The sequence below is a fragment of the Opisthocomus hoazin genome, chromosome 4 (genome assembly GCF_030867145.1).
Source record: "Opisthocomus hoazin isolate bOpiHoa1 chromosome 4, bOpiHoa1.hap1, whole genome shotgun sequence".
NCBI classification, from domain to species: domain Eukaryota; kingdom Metazoa; phylum Chordata; class Aves; order Opisthocomiformes; family Opisthocomidae; genus Opisthocomus; species Opisthocomus hoazin.
In genome coordinates this window covers 20,794,850-20,810,523 of record NC_134417.1, presented here as the reverse complement: position 1 = coordinate 20,810,523, position 15,674 = coordinate 20,794,850, and the positions used below count along the sequence as shown (strand labels likewise).

General features: G+C 41.4%; 1 protein-coding gene across 6 annotated transcripts in view; it reads right to left on the bottom strand.

Annotated features, from left to right (window-relative positions):
- Positions 1 to 15,674, bottom strand: part of GNB4 (G protein subunit beta 4) — a 78,359-nt gene that overhangs the window by 8,951 nt on the left and 53,734 nt on the right. For 5 of the 6 annotated variants that reach the window (XM_075418292.1, XM_075418293.1, XM_075418294.1 and 2 more), the window contains 4 exons: positions 6,572 to 6,671; positions 2,168 to 2,206; positions 1,359 to 1,465; positions 361 to 424 (listed from right to left, as the gene is read on the bottom strand). In XM_075418292.1, the coding sequence (XP_075274407.1) occupies positions 361 to 424; positions 1,359 to 1,465; positions 2,168 to 2,206; positions 6,572 to 6,628 (267 nt within the window). In that variant the 5' untranslated portion in view covers positions 6,629 to 6,671. Of the gene's footprint in view, positions 1 to 360; positions 425 to 1,358; positions 1,466 to 2,167; positions 2,207 to 2,823; positions 3,040 to 6,571; positions 6,672 to 15,674 lie in introns of those variants that run through there. The other variant, XM_075418288.1, reaches the window with a different exon arrangement.

Sequence of the window (15,674 nt, the reverse complement as noted above, 5' to 3'; positions counted from 1 at the left end):
AGCACTCTTGTAAATTCTCAGGTTGTGTATTTCTACAATACAAAACCAGATTAGTTACAGAAGCCACACTACACAGGCAGAGAGCAATAGCTACGAGCTACTGCACTAGAGTGCAACCGTTACGTATTACGTAGAACTCCTGATTCCGACACACAGCCTACAGCGTAGCACTAGTGATCAGCTAGTCACGAAAGGAAAAAAAGATTATGACTGAGTTAGAAAGAGACTGCTTCTTTTCATTTGAGGGGGCTTGTGTCTATTTTTTCTGTGTGCCTTGCAACCACAGAAAAAATAGACACAAGCCCCCTCAAACACACAAATTAGGCATGAATTATTGATATGGATTATAAATAACTCTACCTTATTTGTTGTATAACTATCCCAAATAATTAATTTTCCATCTTGAGAAGCACTGACTAGTAGCCTAAACATAAACACAAAACAGAATGTTAATATAAAACAAACAAAAAAATCTCAAAATAGACATACATCATGCATGACTACCAAGTGATTCAGAAATTTCGTAATTTCTTACGAGGCAGAGGGGCATTTGTTGGGAAAAATGTCTGCAAAGATCTGTATGTTACCTGACCGAAGAATCACGTGCCCACAGGGAGTCAGGATTAACAACGGACAAAACCACACAACTTACTGAAAACACATTTCTCTCCACAGCTGCTTCTCTTTTTCATATACTAATATTTCAACTATATAGCTACACAAAAATAAACAAGAAATTTCGGGGAAAATAAATCTGATTTTGAGAGCAGATTCTGGATGTCCTTCTGGACTGTAAGACAGAGAGCAGACCACGAGGCAGTCTGGGCATCTGACCGTTGGCTGCTCTAAGGGCAATAGAACAAAACTCCTTCCTAGAAGTTAAGCAACTTTTCCTGCTATGTACAAAACAATCTTTTTTTCAATGAAATAGAATTTGCACATAAAGTTCTTAAATCTCTTGTTATCACAGAAGTTACATAATGATTCAACATCTTGGAAAATACAAGATGCATCATTCCAGAAATATGCCTCACCACATACCCTCGTCTGCTTAAACGGACTCGAAGAACTTAACTGAAACTAAAAGAAGGAAAAGGCAAAATGTCTGTGGTAGGAACAAGCAGAGCACCTCTCCTTCCAATCAAGTCTTCTCCATTACCACTATGCAATCCTCACTGGTTTTAAAAAGGCAAACTATAACCAAAGACAAAAAACCCACCACACAGCTGTGGTCTGTGATCCCGCTGCAAGGACACCAACCCCATACCATACGGCTCCCAACACCTGATATTAATTCCGAAGTCCACAATCTGATTTCTCATCCTTACACAGTGGGTTTAAGGACCACTCGTACAAACCTTGAGTCAGATCCCCAGTGCATAGCGTAGATTTTGGCTAAGTGACCTCTCAGCGTACGCCTTGTTCGCATTTGAATTCGACCCACTGAGTCCAGACTTGTTGTGATCTAAAAATAAATAAAACAAACCTCTGAGATACTGAGAACTACTTCTAACATACAAGATAACTACATACTTTTGAGCTTTGATAGCAAATAACCTATCCTGGCATGCAACATGAAAAAAAGAAAAAAAGGATACTAATGTACAACCCAGGATCAGGTCCATGCCACACTGAATACACTGAGGAAAACAGATTTTACAGAAGATACACCAACACATTTCACAATGGCTATTCCTGAAACTTCAGAAAGTATTTTTAAAGTACTATGTAATACTGAGGCTATTTCAGATTATCAAATCTGAAAGTTTTCGATTAAAACCGATAGGAGAAAATCCTCCAATATTTACGGCACTGTCACTTTTTAAACCATGGTAAAAATTTTAATGCAAAATACAGCTAAAAGGCATTTATTTTAGTCTTTCTAAACATACTAAATACAATACACTCTATTTAAAAGGTAAACTGGAAGCAGGAGCCATTAAGACGGTGAGGGTTGGCTTTTTTTGCTGTTTTGTTTATTTGTTTGGTTTTTTGGTGAGGTTATTTTGTTTTAAATAACTGCATAAATACACAGTACATTTCCAAGCCTTCTTTCACTTTATTCTTTCAGTTACTAAACAGGAACATGCTACAGACATAAACTGTAGGGATTTTAATTTTTTTTAATATATCAAGTAACAGCCTACACACAGAATTAAGAACATACCTGAGCAAGAGTTGTGTCACTACATGCTTTCCGTGCATCCTGAAACAAAAGAATGGAACAATTTGAACCTAGAAGGCAGCATTGAGCATCAACTGCGAGAAAGCATCTAAAGGAAAAACAACTCAAGCTAGACTTCACCACACTCAAAAGGCCACAAGCCAACAACTTACAAGCCACTATGCCTTCTGTCACCCTAATAGATTTTATTGTCTGAGGAATCTAAAGCACTGGCACACAAGCTGAGGGGTAGCAGAGGAAGAGGGACTGACGAAGTCCCATGCCCTGGCAACCTTTGAACCTACAGAACACGTGATTCAAAGGCATGTGGAGCCACCCTGCAGTCCCAGCACCTGCCCTCCTCCCCGCCCTCCCTCCCTGGCGTGGATGCGCTTGCTCAGGGTGTGCTGAGCACCGAGGGAGGAACGGACCCACCTGAAAAAGCAACCGCACGTTATACACGATCAGCCAGTGTTGTGCTACATGAGGCTCTTGCACCAACCCCCTTGCCACCGCAGGCGTGGTGACGCTTAGTGACGAGGGGCTGGATGAAAACTAACAGGCAGGGTCTGGAGCGCAGGACAGAACACGCAGGCTTAGCAAAGCTGAGGCTGCTGATGCACTTTGTACAAAAAGAGGGAAAAAAGTAGTGAACTAACCCAGTCATTCACTGCATGGAATGGATGGACAGTGCGCAGGTCTCCATACAGATGCTCTGTCTTCATTATTTCAGACTCTATGAGCATACGACTTATTTTCTGTGTATCATTCAACCCTACCTAGAAAACAGACTTTACTTTCGCTTGTATAATCAGAGTAACAGTCTGGACACCTGACACGGGCAAGCTCCACTGGGCCTAGTTTGCAACACTCCGATTTTGCGAAACTTGGTTTCAGTTACAAATGCGATCGCACTGCACTCCTGCAACCCAGGCTCCCATCTTTGAAAAACAAAAATAGGCACACAGTCAGCAACCGCTTCTGAGAAGTATGGTTTAAAATAATTGCCTTCAAATTACACAGGACCTCTATAGCACAAGTTAAAGTTCTCAGCCGCAGTACTGCAGGACCAGCCACAAGACCCTCTCTAACTCACTGCAATTTCTCCAAATACCTTCCAGCTTCTGTAGCCAGCGAAGCGGGCACCCCACAGACGACGGATGGCCTTCTCCACTGCTAATCTGTGTGTCCCCCCACCCCAAGAAAGCATTCAATCTGTACACTAACGGCACTGTCCTCTTTGAGAGGAGGAAGGGAAACATTTACTCACACGTTTTGGAACTGCATCAAAGCATTCAGACTAGGATCCTAAGATTTTTCAGGCTCTTGCTTGAGAGTTACTTCACATTGCAACTTTAACAATTTTTTGTGTGTGTTTATTTTCACCACCCTTTATAACTTTCCTCCCAGAAAGCCAGCCTGAGAGTGGATTAAGTCATCTCAGCTTATTTTTAAAATCTCTGAACCGTAGAAATATTTACAAAATGTTGACGTCTGGAATCAGGAGGGGTTTAAAATACCAGAGCAGCAAATCCCCCAGCACTCAGGACTTATTTCATCCACAGGAAAAAACACTCCGGATTTAAACAACTTTAATTGTTTAGTTTAGCTGAAATACTTGAAGATGTTCAACATAAAATGAATTCTGAATGCAGTCTGAACGAAATAAAGCAATTTTTCTTAAAGAAAGAGCTATTAGCAACACCTATACTTGAGGCTGTCTAATACTTGCCATACAACTGGCAAAGTTGCAGAAGAAGCAAAGTTTCACCTGGTTATTTTAATCCTCACATTTTAACTGTCATTTCTACATATGTATCATCGTAACAGAATCATTAGTGTCATAACATAAAAAGCTCCTCTACATAATTGTAGACTTTTCTCAGTTCATGCAGTATAAAATGCAGAATTTGTGAGAAAAACCTATCTGCTTGATCAATGTGCAGCCCCCATGATTTCCTAGCACACACAGCTAAGATTTCATTTTTTTCCCCAAACTATATGCATTTTTTAAAATACACTGTCTTATTCACTCAAAATGTCACTCAATTTCAAATGACACTGTGCGAAGTATGCAAAAACCTCCAAAACTCATATCCTTAATTTCAATTCTCAAAGAGAGGACATGCACCACGTGGGAACTTTCGTACAGACAGAACCAGGGATCAACTTTGACCATAAAGCCGTCCTGCTATCTGAGCGTTCGTTGATCACTGATGTTTCAAGCTTCCTGTACTAAAAATTCATGCAGTCTTATTTTATCCCTCCAGCACAGCCTATCTGTGTAGAGAACAGAGCTACAGCTGTGGTAACTGCACAGGGAAGCAAAGGTACTCACATCACCTAGACACTGCAAAAAAAATCATTAAACTTTTCTAAAACATTGCAGACTACAAAGAGTCTATCGGGAAATTGACAGCTATGCATCACAGTTTATTCTACTTCAGGAACCTGCTAGGTACAATCTTCTCTGGAACTCACTTTATTAGCACAAAGCTGATTTTTCATCGTTACATTGTTAGAGAAAATATCAGGCAAACTCCAAGAGTTGTACATAACTAACATAGCAAACTGCTAACTACATACAATGCTGTCTGACGTGACCTCACCTCTTTCTAGGAGTGCATCAAAAATAATTCCTGAAAATTACCAGCCCGCTAGATATTCTAGACGTTTTAAAAAAAAACCTTTTTTTCTTCAGATGGTGTATCTATCCTCTCACCCACCCCAAAAAAAACGCCTAATTAGAACGAAAACTGCAATGATTTAATAAGCAAGACAAATAGCCACATATACAAATGTGAAACTAAATTATTTGGTCAGAAAGTTTCTTGAATATTAAGTCATCAGGAGCATTGTTAATTGCATATTAATCTGAAGTTAAAATTCAGCATAAGGTATCCAACCCTGCACTCAGATCCAGAGAGGCAAACACTAATTGCCAATGCTGAGCCAAAAGATTCTGATGGCAATAGCTACATCTGTGTAGATCTAGTTGCAAGTTTGGGTGATGGAGTTACAAGGAAAGCGTTAAATTGACCTAAAGGCACAAAATGGAGTCCTTATACAAAAGGCCAAGCAGATTTTTATGCTCCAAAATTAAAAAAGCAAACATTCCTGCAACAGAGTCTAGCTCTCTTACTTGCCTGGTATCTCTTTCTTCACACAACCCAATTTTGCATAAAACCAGACTGATTGATTGCTAAGGGTGAGTTCAAACTAACTGCCTCACCCCAACATGATGTAATGAGAAAGGCTTTACACATCAAGCAGAGGAAGAACTGAAAAATTATGTATACCTTCTATCTGCGCAATGCCGTAATGAAGCTGAAGAAAACATATTTAAAACTAAAATTTATTTGCACTCCTCAGCAGAGCTGCTAGAAGGGGTACCCCAGTGTCACAGCACCGACTGATCCCTGCCTTGTGTTTCATCAGTGTATTAAGTGAAAACTGTAAGAATCCTTGGATAATACTGAACGAGCAGCCATGAGAGCAACATTTGCCCCCAACACAACTACTAATGCAAGAAGTGTGTTTCCCACATGGCGGACACTAACAAGCAGCCCAAGGCCCACACGCTAAGCAGTGGACGTCATGCTAAACAGGTCCGGGCGCACGCAACATATTCTGCGAAACCTGCAGTCTCAGCTGATAGGGATGTTTGCAAATAAGGCATTCCCATCTCAGTCAGATTTATGAATGCTTCACGTTTAGGAAAAGGAGATTTTGATGAAGAATAAACAGACTTTGAAGATCCTTCTTATACTTTGTACTTTTCTCTCTACTGAAAACTGCATCGCTGAAATAGATGGGCATGTTGCAACAGATTCCTGGTAAACTGACTTTGGGCATGACAGCTCATACTTCACTGAGTGATTTCAACAAAAAATTAGCACATATGGGGGGATCCGCATTTTCAAAAAAATAAATTCAACAGGAAGCAAAGAAACAGGGCTTGTAGAAATGACATCCACCCCGGAAGGTTCGCTCTCAAACACCATGCTTTGACCTGAATGCTTATCCAGAGCGGCAGCGCAGCGGTCACTTTGAGCCCAGAAACAAGCTTTTCTAATGCCCTTAACCCCATCTTGATGTGCCTAGGTTCTAGAAGTTTAACGCTTTTTTTTTTTTTATATGCAAGATAAAAAATTTGCAGACTCATGTACACCCCTAGGTACAAAGCATAGCAAACTGCAATAGGAAATAAAATGTTTTGTTCAAGAACTATTATGAATGCATTTCAGTATACCAATGGCTTGCTTTTCTGATTTTTAAACAAATATTCTGAAAATATTTTAAGCACTGCACAATTTAATCAGAGGCAAGTAATAGATGCAATCTTTAAACTTTCTTCCTCTAAAGGAGGAACTTTATCATGAAAAATCAGCAATTAGCAATTCTTACTCTGATTTGATTTCGCAGCTGCTCTGCCTCCTGCCGCAACTGTTCCAGCTCACTCATCTTCTCCAGTCCCTATTTCTCACACTCCACCGCTGAAGAAAACCTGCCAATAAGAGGGAAGAAAAATAAGTTTCAGTATCACTTTCTCCTCTTTAAAAAACACCCCCCCAACCTATATATATTTACTCTGCCTTTAGATCATCCAAATAGACATTCCCTTTAGCACACTATCTAATAGATTTGGCAAGACCGAAGTTATTTCAATTCCCGAATCACCATGAAAAGCAGAATTAAATGAAGCCTATTTTGAATACAGAAGCAACTGTCACCAGAACCACCCACCGTACTTCAAAACCGCTGTTACTGAACGCATTTGTCGCACCACCCTCCTCACCCGCCCTGCAGCCACCAAGACACTCAGCCTCCACCCCAAGATGGCAACAGAGAGCAGAGGCTGCAGAGGTCGCCTTGGACACCCACCTTGGAGCTCATCCCTGCTACCACACAAGCACCTCTGCACAGGACACCCAAGGCGGGTTTTGTTTTAATTAAAGATGAAAATGTTGAATCTAGGCTACAGCTGAAATCACAGGTTTTCTACATTTTTTTTCCATATTTTCCTTGGGCAAGGCACAATGACGTTTTCATTTCAAAAGCACCCACACAGTGAGAAGGGATAGCAAAGACCAAACCATCCCTAAAAGCACCCTCATGTTGCTACAGCACTCAGCAATCTAAAGTGGTTCTCATCTGAGCAAGGACTCAAAGCAATCTTACTAAAAAGACCCATACACAGCAAGACCACATGTAAGCGCACTTTCAGGTTAGTAATTCTTTTCCAATCAGATTTTGCATCTGATTTTTTCAGTGTGTTGAACGGTTTTGTCAGATCAATTTTCCTCTTTATCCCCAGTACAGCCGTGCAGCCAAACACCGCTACAGAGACCTCTTCAAGTCTATTCACATAGGTGTAGACTTCAATATCCTTGTAGTGAAAGTAAAATAAGCTAGTAATTTGTTCAGGAAGAAGACAGGCACTTGATTGTATTCTTTTGATGGTAGAAAAAGCATACCAGAAAGGTGATGGTGGTGGTCCCACCACATTATCTAAAAAGCCCAAAACACTTCTGGCTTACAGAAGAAGAGACAAAAGTCAGACTACTACTCACAAAATGAAAATTCAAGGGAGGAAGGAGAAGAAGTGGTGAGAAGAATCTGTTCAAGACATTATTCTCAGCTTTTTGTTTTAAGCATGAGACACAACACAGTAGTTTCCCCCCAATTTAGTCCACAAAGGAATGGTGGAAAAAAACAGAGGAAGAAAGGTCGGAGTGTGTCTGGTAAGTTGCAGACCTCTAGGGAAAGCCCTTTTCTTTGGTCTAGCTACTGGTTCTTTGCAGTTCAGTAGTGATGTGCTCTAAAAGACAGACTCTGGAAGGCTTTTCTCCATCTATAAAATGCAACACTCCACAGGTGTAAAGTGCAAGGTTTTGGTTCAAAGTAACTTACTAGTAAGATAACCACCCTTGGACTAACACCTTACACACTCGTTTGAGAGCTACGAAACTTCTCGCTACTGAGGAAGAAAAAAGTATCTTCATTAATTATCCATCTACTCTTTCTTTCCTTCTAATCTGAACCTCCATGCTTTCCACTGGTATCACTGCAAAGGCCATTTCAGAACACACCCACAAATATACACAAATTGGATCATCTTCAAACCAAAACACACCCTGATCAGTAAGAGCGCAGTGGTCACTTAGAAGGTCTAACCAACATTTTCAGCGACACATAAGCACAGTATGAAGTTCACACCCTTCTCTTCCTTAAACCTACGCTCTGTTCAACCGCAATCCATATGTGAGTATTCTGCGAGACTACTTCATTTACTATCATCTTCCTATTTCTGAAGAATTTCGCACTGCTGAACGCACAGCACGCATAAAACAGAAGTCACCCACACTCATGTCTGATTTCAAAAATCACACATTAAAAACTGTAATCACTTTAGCATACATGCTAATCACATACCTTTATAGTCTTTGAAGTTTAATTACAATTTTATTATATTTGATTGGAATACTATACCTCTATGAAATATAGCCCCACTTTCAGTTCTGACAGTGTCCAAATACCCTTTCTAAAATGTTTTGCCTTTTTTTGCTCTAGAACCTACACAAAGGTAATACAGACAAAACCAGGGGCTCAAATGCCTACAGCAAGCCAGCCGTGGTATCTGCCAAAGTTTCAGCAGTCTTGCATGCTATTTTTAACAGAAGATAAAGATTCCTAACAGAGAAGTTGATGTATCTCTAACTTTCTGAGAAGGGAAGTCAGCTTCTGCCCTGTGATGTGCCACACACTTCAGTGCTCTGTAAAGTCCAACACAGAGAATAATTGATCATAAAGAAAGCGCCATTACTATTCACCTGGAAGCACACATGGCTGGTCACAAGTAGCTAAAGTCAGGGCATTTTTTTTTATTGATAGGTAAAACTATGAATATATTAGAAAATTAGCTGTAGCACTGCACTCAAACACCATCAATGACCATGCTGCACTTCAGCCATAAAGTCAGTGTTAATGACTTTACTGTCATTCATATCAGTACTGATGATCATTAAGGCCATTTCTGAGTCACGCAGTGCCAGCAGCTAAACAGCTGTTAACAGCTTTGAATCATGTTATACCTGTGCAAGTTCCTACACCGACATAACCCAGCTTCAGCAGCCTTCTCACCTACCCATCTTTAGCTTAAAAATCAGTTCCTAAACAAATTACAGGACAATGACATTCCTTACTTTTTTTAAGGAAATAATTTTTTTTTTTAGTTTAAAAGCCCAACATCAGTATGTTCTAAATTTGAAAGCTTATTAGCATTACTGCTCAGCAGAAATGTATCAGTGGTTCAAGGCCAAGCTATGCCTCAATGAATGTAACGGTCTCCAAGCCCGTACACATTTCTACAAAATCTAGATTCATTTTAGAGCTAGATTATTCTAGCTTTAGGCATTAAAGTTCCTTTTCAGTATGCAGCAGCTAAACGGCAAACTCTGAGATATTTTTAAACTATATATAAACACCAGGACACTACAGCAAACAAACTAAGTGCACAGTTTAACCATTAAACTAAAGCGTATCCAATGCTCTCTGTTGTACTGACTGGCTGCAGCTCCCACTACAATTGCTCATGTGTTCAGGTAATCATCCACCATAAAGTATTTAGCAGAACCGCGAGCAAGATGCTTCCACTTGGAATTTTTAATTTTTTTTAAGCACTATTTCAAGGTGCTCACAGAAAATTACAGAGATTGAGTGGGTAGGGAGGAAGTTCTCATGAATGCTTTTCCAGATTCACACAAACTCTGCAAGCAGCACCTCTGAACTCCTGTCAAGTTGCTGGGTGAACACCTTACTGATGCCATACTCACGACAGCAATGCAGGAAGATAAGCACGTGCTTGGAACCTGCACACGCAGACGCATCTGTGTCTCTTTTAATGTTTCTGATGCTACAGTGATATGGTCAAAAGAGATGAAAAGAGAGGAAGCCATAGTCAACATGTAGTTCTGTGCACAGACAATCATCCAGACTAGATATACTTGCTGTAATCTTATAAGTGTATTATATATGCATAATACAAGTGTATCCCCAAGACGATCAGCGAAGCACACCTAGAACCCAGAACCGAGATGGCTGGCAGCAATGGCAAAGCAGAGGCTGCATCCTATAAACCTGTCCTCAGCGCAGAGAAGCAGGCCATCACCGCAGCCCTGCTATTCCCCAACGCTACCAGTGGATAATCACACTAAATGCTGGCTCACAGGGATTGCAAATAAACAGAGGTGATCTCTGTATTGCACATTTTCCCTCACACAACAGAAAAATATACTGAAAATACTGAAAACCTCAGTGGATAACTCCAACCTGTACTAGGTTACAAAGGACACAAGCCTGTTCCGTTCTCTTCTCCAGGAAGATCAAAATACTACAGTCAGGAAGGAGCCTGCTCCACAGCCTGGAAAATACTTCATTCCAAACACGAACTTCCCCAGGAGCCCAGCTGTATCGTACTCGGCCACGCACACAGCGAAGCCATCAGCTCTCGCACCTCTATGCGTAGACATAGTCAGGATTCCTCCCGCCATCTCACGAGACTGGAGGTAACATAATGCCTGCCTCCCTGACTTATTAATACTTTAACAGACAATTAATCAGAGAAAAAAAAAATACTCTGAGTTACCTTAGGTGCAGCATACTAGTGGTATCTGCTTTTCAACATTCACAGGTAGAAACCCTGATGGAGCAGCCAGATGCTTCTCTTCAAACGCAACTCACGATGTGCCTGAGTTACTACGAATAGTATCAGGCAAAGGGGCCTCGAGGGGACAAGCAACAGGAAGGGGAAGGACGTTTTAATAGCACTGGTAGCCAGGGGGTGTACCGCTGCAGGACACCCAGCGATGAGGAAACGGGGTCAAGGACGGCAGACGCTTCCCATCCGAGGCAACAACCCAGGGAGCTCGCTGCGAGCGACAGCTATGGTGTAACCAAGGTGGCACATCTCTGCCCTCACAAAAGCAGTATCGTTTGTAGGCTGAACTGCGCCTCAGCACAATTTTCTCCTCGGTGGAATTGTACAAGCGAATTTACTGATTCCAAAATAAAGTGCCTCCCGAGGCAAAATAATTAACGAAGTCAGATTCCACGGCGTTATCCAGTGACAAGAATGCCACTGGCAGGCTTGAGCGCTCCACAGATAAATTACCCCTTACACTACTCCTGACTCAGTAGCAGCATCACTTGCTAAGAGTTTAATTCTTCATTACACAGGCAGGCAGTAACAAATTACCACAGGTTCTCGTCTCGGAAGTACTTTCTCTACAACCTGTGGACTCAGACATTGTGGCTGGAAAAACACCCTTTTCTCTGCAAAATCTCACTCTGAAAGCACTTGAGGACACGCCGTAAGAAGCTTCACGGCACCCAGACCCTGTGTGACACACCGGCCGGCGGCAGGGCAGCCCACCGCACCTCCACGAGCTGGGACGCCGGGTGTTCAGCCCCACAGCACTGAGCGGGAGCCAACGCAGCTCTGGAAAGCCAGGAAATGGGCTGATATTTGGCAGATTACGTGAAACAGAATAGTGAGGCATGTAGTGATAGAGACCTTTAGTGCAGAACTATTTCTGTCTCAGCAAAGACTGCAGTTTACAAACTAAGACTGTAAGTAATTTGGTTTCTTTAAAAGAAAAAAAAAAAAAAAAACATTTTCACTTGCCTCGGCAAGCTTAGCTTATTCCCATGTAAAATCACCATATAGACAGGAGGAAAAAAAATGACAGAGAAGTGTAAATACGCCCCTCCCCACAACAAAGTGCTGCTATTTTTGTGCCAAATATATGGAGATTAAAGGGACTGCAGAAAGAACAGTCTGCCTTACTGGATTCTCAAGAGCTGTTGACTAAAGAATTATTTAGGCAAGAATTTTATGAAAAATTGAGGTTGATACGTAAAGGTAAGTATTTCAATTCTGAAGGCCTGGTGTTTTGCATAAAAAAAATTATTTGCATAAAAAAATACAAATTTTGTATTTTTGTATCAATTTTTTGATACAAGTTTTTGATATTTGTATCTTTTTTTGATACAAAACACCAGGCCTTCAGAATTTAAATACTTACCTATACCTATCAACCTCAGTTTTTCAACTCCTATGCACCAAGATCTCACAGCAGAAAGTAAGAGAGGTTTCACACAGCTTTCATGTGATCATCCCTACTAGTGATCACACAGGTGGCTAAACATAAGGAATGCTAACTATAGCACTTTGCTAATTATAGGAAAACGACACCAAGAAAGGCTCCAGATCTCTCTCAAGGGAGCTATACTGGTAACTCACACACATTCAGGCTTCAGTCAACAAAACCCTTATATGCTGAAATTGCTTGTGTCAAGTTACCTGCTTGTCTGCTGTAAGTGGTGACAGCGCACGCAGGCTTTGCTGTCTCAGCAGCGGTGGCCTGGGGTTCTGGCTCTGAAGCTGAGCTCCAGCAGCACACACAGACTAATACTTCATATATTCAGGATGAGCCAGAGAAGATGTTGATAAAATATTTCCTCATTTAGTGACACTAATCAAGACCTCAGCAGCTTTGCCCACTCATTTATGTTTCCTCAAAGCCATGAACAGAGAAGAAAAACAGAGCAAGCTTTTATTTCTTACAGCCTGAAGGGAACAGATTTGACATATTCAATGATTCAAAAATCTACAAACTTTGATATAGTGGACAAAGCCCTACATAAAGTGAAATCTCTGCCTGCACAACAGCTATTTAAAATAAATGCATTTATACTATACTGTAGTTGCATATCTTCATATGTAAAAAGTATTTTAGTTGGAATTTTACATAATATATTTACTACAGTAGAGATGTCTGAGGACCACACACACACACCAGCTCTCCACTGAGGAAAATTAAACATTTAATGCCATTTTTTACTGTACCTTGGCCCTATGTTGCCTCTCCTCTGTTTCTCAGAGAGACCTTAGAGCTATTCACCTCCCCAAGAATCCTTTGTTCCCATTTGTAGCTGTGCTGCATCAATAAACAAAGACAACGACGCAAGGAGCTTTTATACTGGTCAACTAACACTTCAACCGGAGCAGAGAGAGGCCTAAGTTGAAATAACAGTATATAAGGGCTGTAATTGTGCCACTGTGTACCCTAGTCTTTCTTTCTCTCTCTCTCCACCTCTTCAGTGTATCTCCTTCCCTTCCGTATTCTTAACATACATTCTTGAGGGGGGCATTAGCTGCAGAACATCTCAGGCATCTTTCAGCAAAGAAAGAGAATAACGGTTAAAAACAAACGGTTCCCATTCAGAAAACAAACTTGGAAAACCCAGCTGAATCTTTTCCTTAGGATTTTTAATTTTTCATTGTGTTGTGACCGGGACATCTGAGCCCCCAGGCAGAGGGGGGGACGAGGGAGCGCTCCCCCACACCCAGGGCCCCCGGTCTCCCCAGGCAGAAAACAGGAAGCAGCCTGGGTGCGACCTCGCTCGCTGAGGTCAGCGCTATTGTTGCACTTCTGCGCGTTCTGGAAGTGTTTTAAAGCGATACGTCTCCATCATAGCTTCGGTACAAAAACAGGAAATAATCAACCAACGCCTCTCGAGAGGAAGGGCATTAGCAGAACTTATTTAAACACCCATTTCTCTAACAGACACACCATCCCCAGTTTTAAGGAATCAACGAATGGATGTGCTCAAAACTGCATGTACAGCTGGAAAGGAGAGGTCACAGCAGAGAGCCAGGAGCAAACAGCAGATCAGGGGTATAGGAAAGTAGTCCTGCCTCTTCGTGTGCCACCATGCCCCACGCAGTTACATCACGAATACAACCCCACCCACGAACTGTGTGGCAGAAGCAGTTTCACACCAACAACACTGCTCCTTCCTTCCTCCACCAGAACACCTCGCACAGCCCTGCACAGCAGAAAGAACAGAAATACGTGCCACTTTATACACACACAGTCACCAGCTTGTGATTTTAGTGTAACTTTGAGATACAGCCTGCCCGTGATTTTGGTGTAACTTTGAAATACAGCCTGCCACATAAAAATGTCTGTATTTACTGCACTAGCTACTTGGAGGTACGAACAGAAGTAATTCAAGTCAGACAAATACAAGTATCCGTGGTCACCTTCAGACTTGAGTACTGGGTCAACCTTTAGTGTTGTTCCCCAACAGCGGAGAGCAGAGGCAGCAGCAGCTGGAAGGCGTCTTGCAGTAGCGCTGCTGGGTCGAGAAGTCAATGCCATCTCCCCAGCGCTGCCGGCACGGCACAGGCACAGCTTGCGAACGCGAGAGCAAACCCGCACGGCGACCCGTTGTCAACAGATCACCACGCATCTCTGCGTTTGATCACTGGTTTGATTACAGTTTCCACAGAAGACAAACAGACCAACAAATAACGAGCTTGTTAACAGCAGTCACAAAATAAGACAAAGGAAACTGCAGTTTAGAAATCAGAGTGAAATAACTCTTATGAATTTTAATAATAAAAAATGATCAGTGACTTTAGACTTTCACCCTTCTTTATACAGTAAGTTGACAGTTCGCTAGACCGGTGTCTTAAGCTCAGAGATATGAGAGTTTATTTCTAAAAAGCAACTTAAAGTCTAAGCCAACTACATTCAGAAAACACGTACAGCAAGCCCCTACTCTTCTTTGCCCACACACATGAGATTCTAGAAAAAAACAAAGAAATTCAGTGTTAAGCACAAGGCTGAAAAAAGCACAGGAAGGAAAGAATTTTTAAAAGTCATGAATATTTCACAGTCCAAAAAAGTGTTTTTTTCCAAAAGTAACATCTTACATTCATTATGTTCGTTTCCAGGTCAAAATGTTTTGGTACGTAAGCACAGATTTATTTTTATCACACTCCCTGCAAACAGAACTTCATGTGAAATTTCAGTTGTGTTGTCTTTCGTGACTGTAATAATGATTCTCTAGTGAAAATTTGGTTCACTGACAGGACACTCCATCACTGAACAAATTATTATTGGTTTTGCAATTCAAAAAGCGTAAAACGTGGCAAGAAAGGCCTTAATGAAGCAAAAAGATAGAACCCTAAGCAACAAGACAGACAGATGTGGTTCCAGTCCAATTTCTTCTTGGGGGCAGACAGGTAGACACGGACACCGAGCGAGCCAACTCACAATGTTATTTACCTCCTCACTACACCACACCCAGAAACTATTCTAACCAGTTTCACTACGAGAAGTGTACTGGAGAGTGTGACAATTCAAAGTAATTTTGAAAGACCACTTACATCTAAATCCATCTCTAAATGAGTTTGAATTTTTTAAGGGGCTAGTACATTGACATTCACTGAAGCAGCACAGTACCCTCGCATTTGTAGGGCCAGCGTTACGCATATAAAACCAGGCCTGGCACCTACATGCACAAAGGATTACTTCAGCAGCCTCCTGTTTCCTAAGAGTGTGCAGACTGCACAATATGCACAAAAGGCACTAAGTACACAGCAAATGTCAGGTTTCAAGTCAGTGGAGAAGATACACATGAAGAGAAACGAATACTG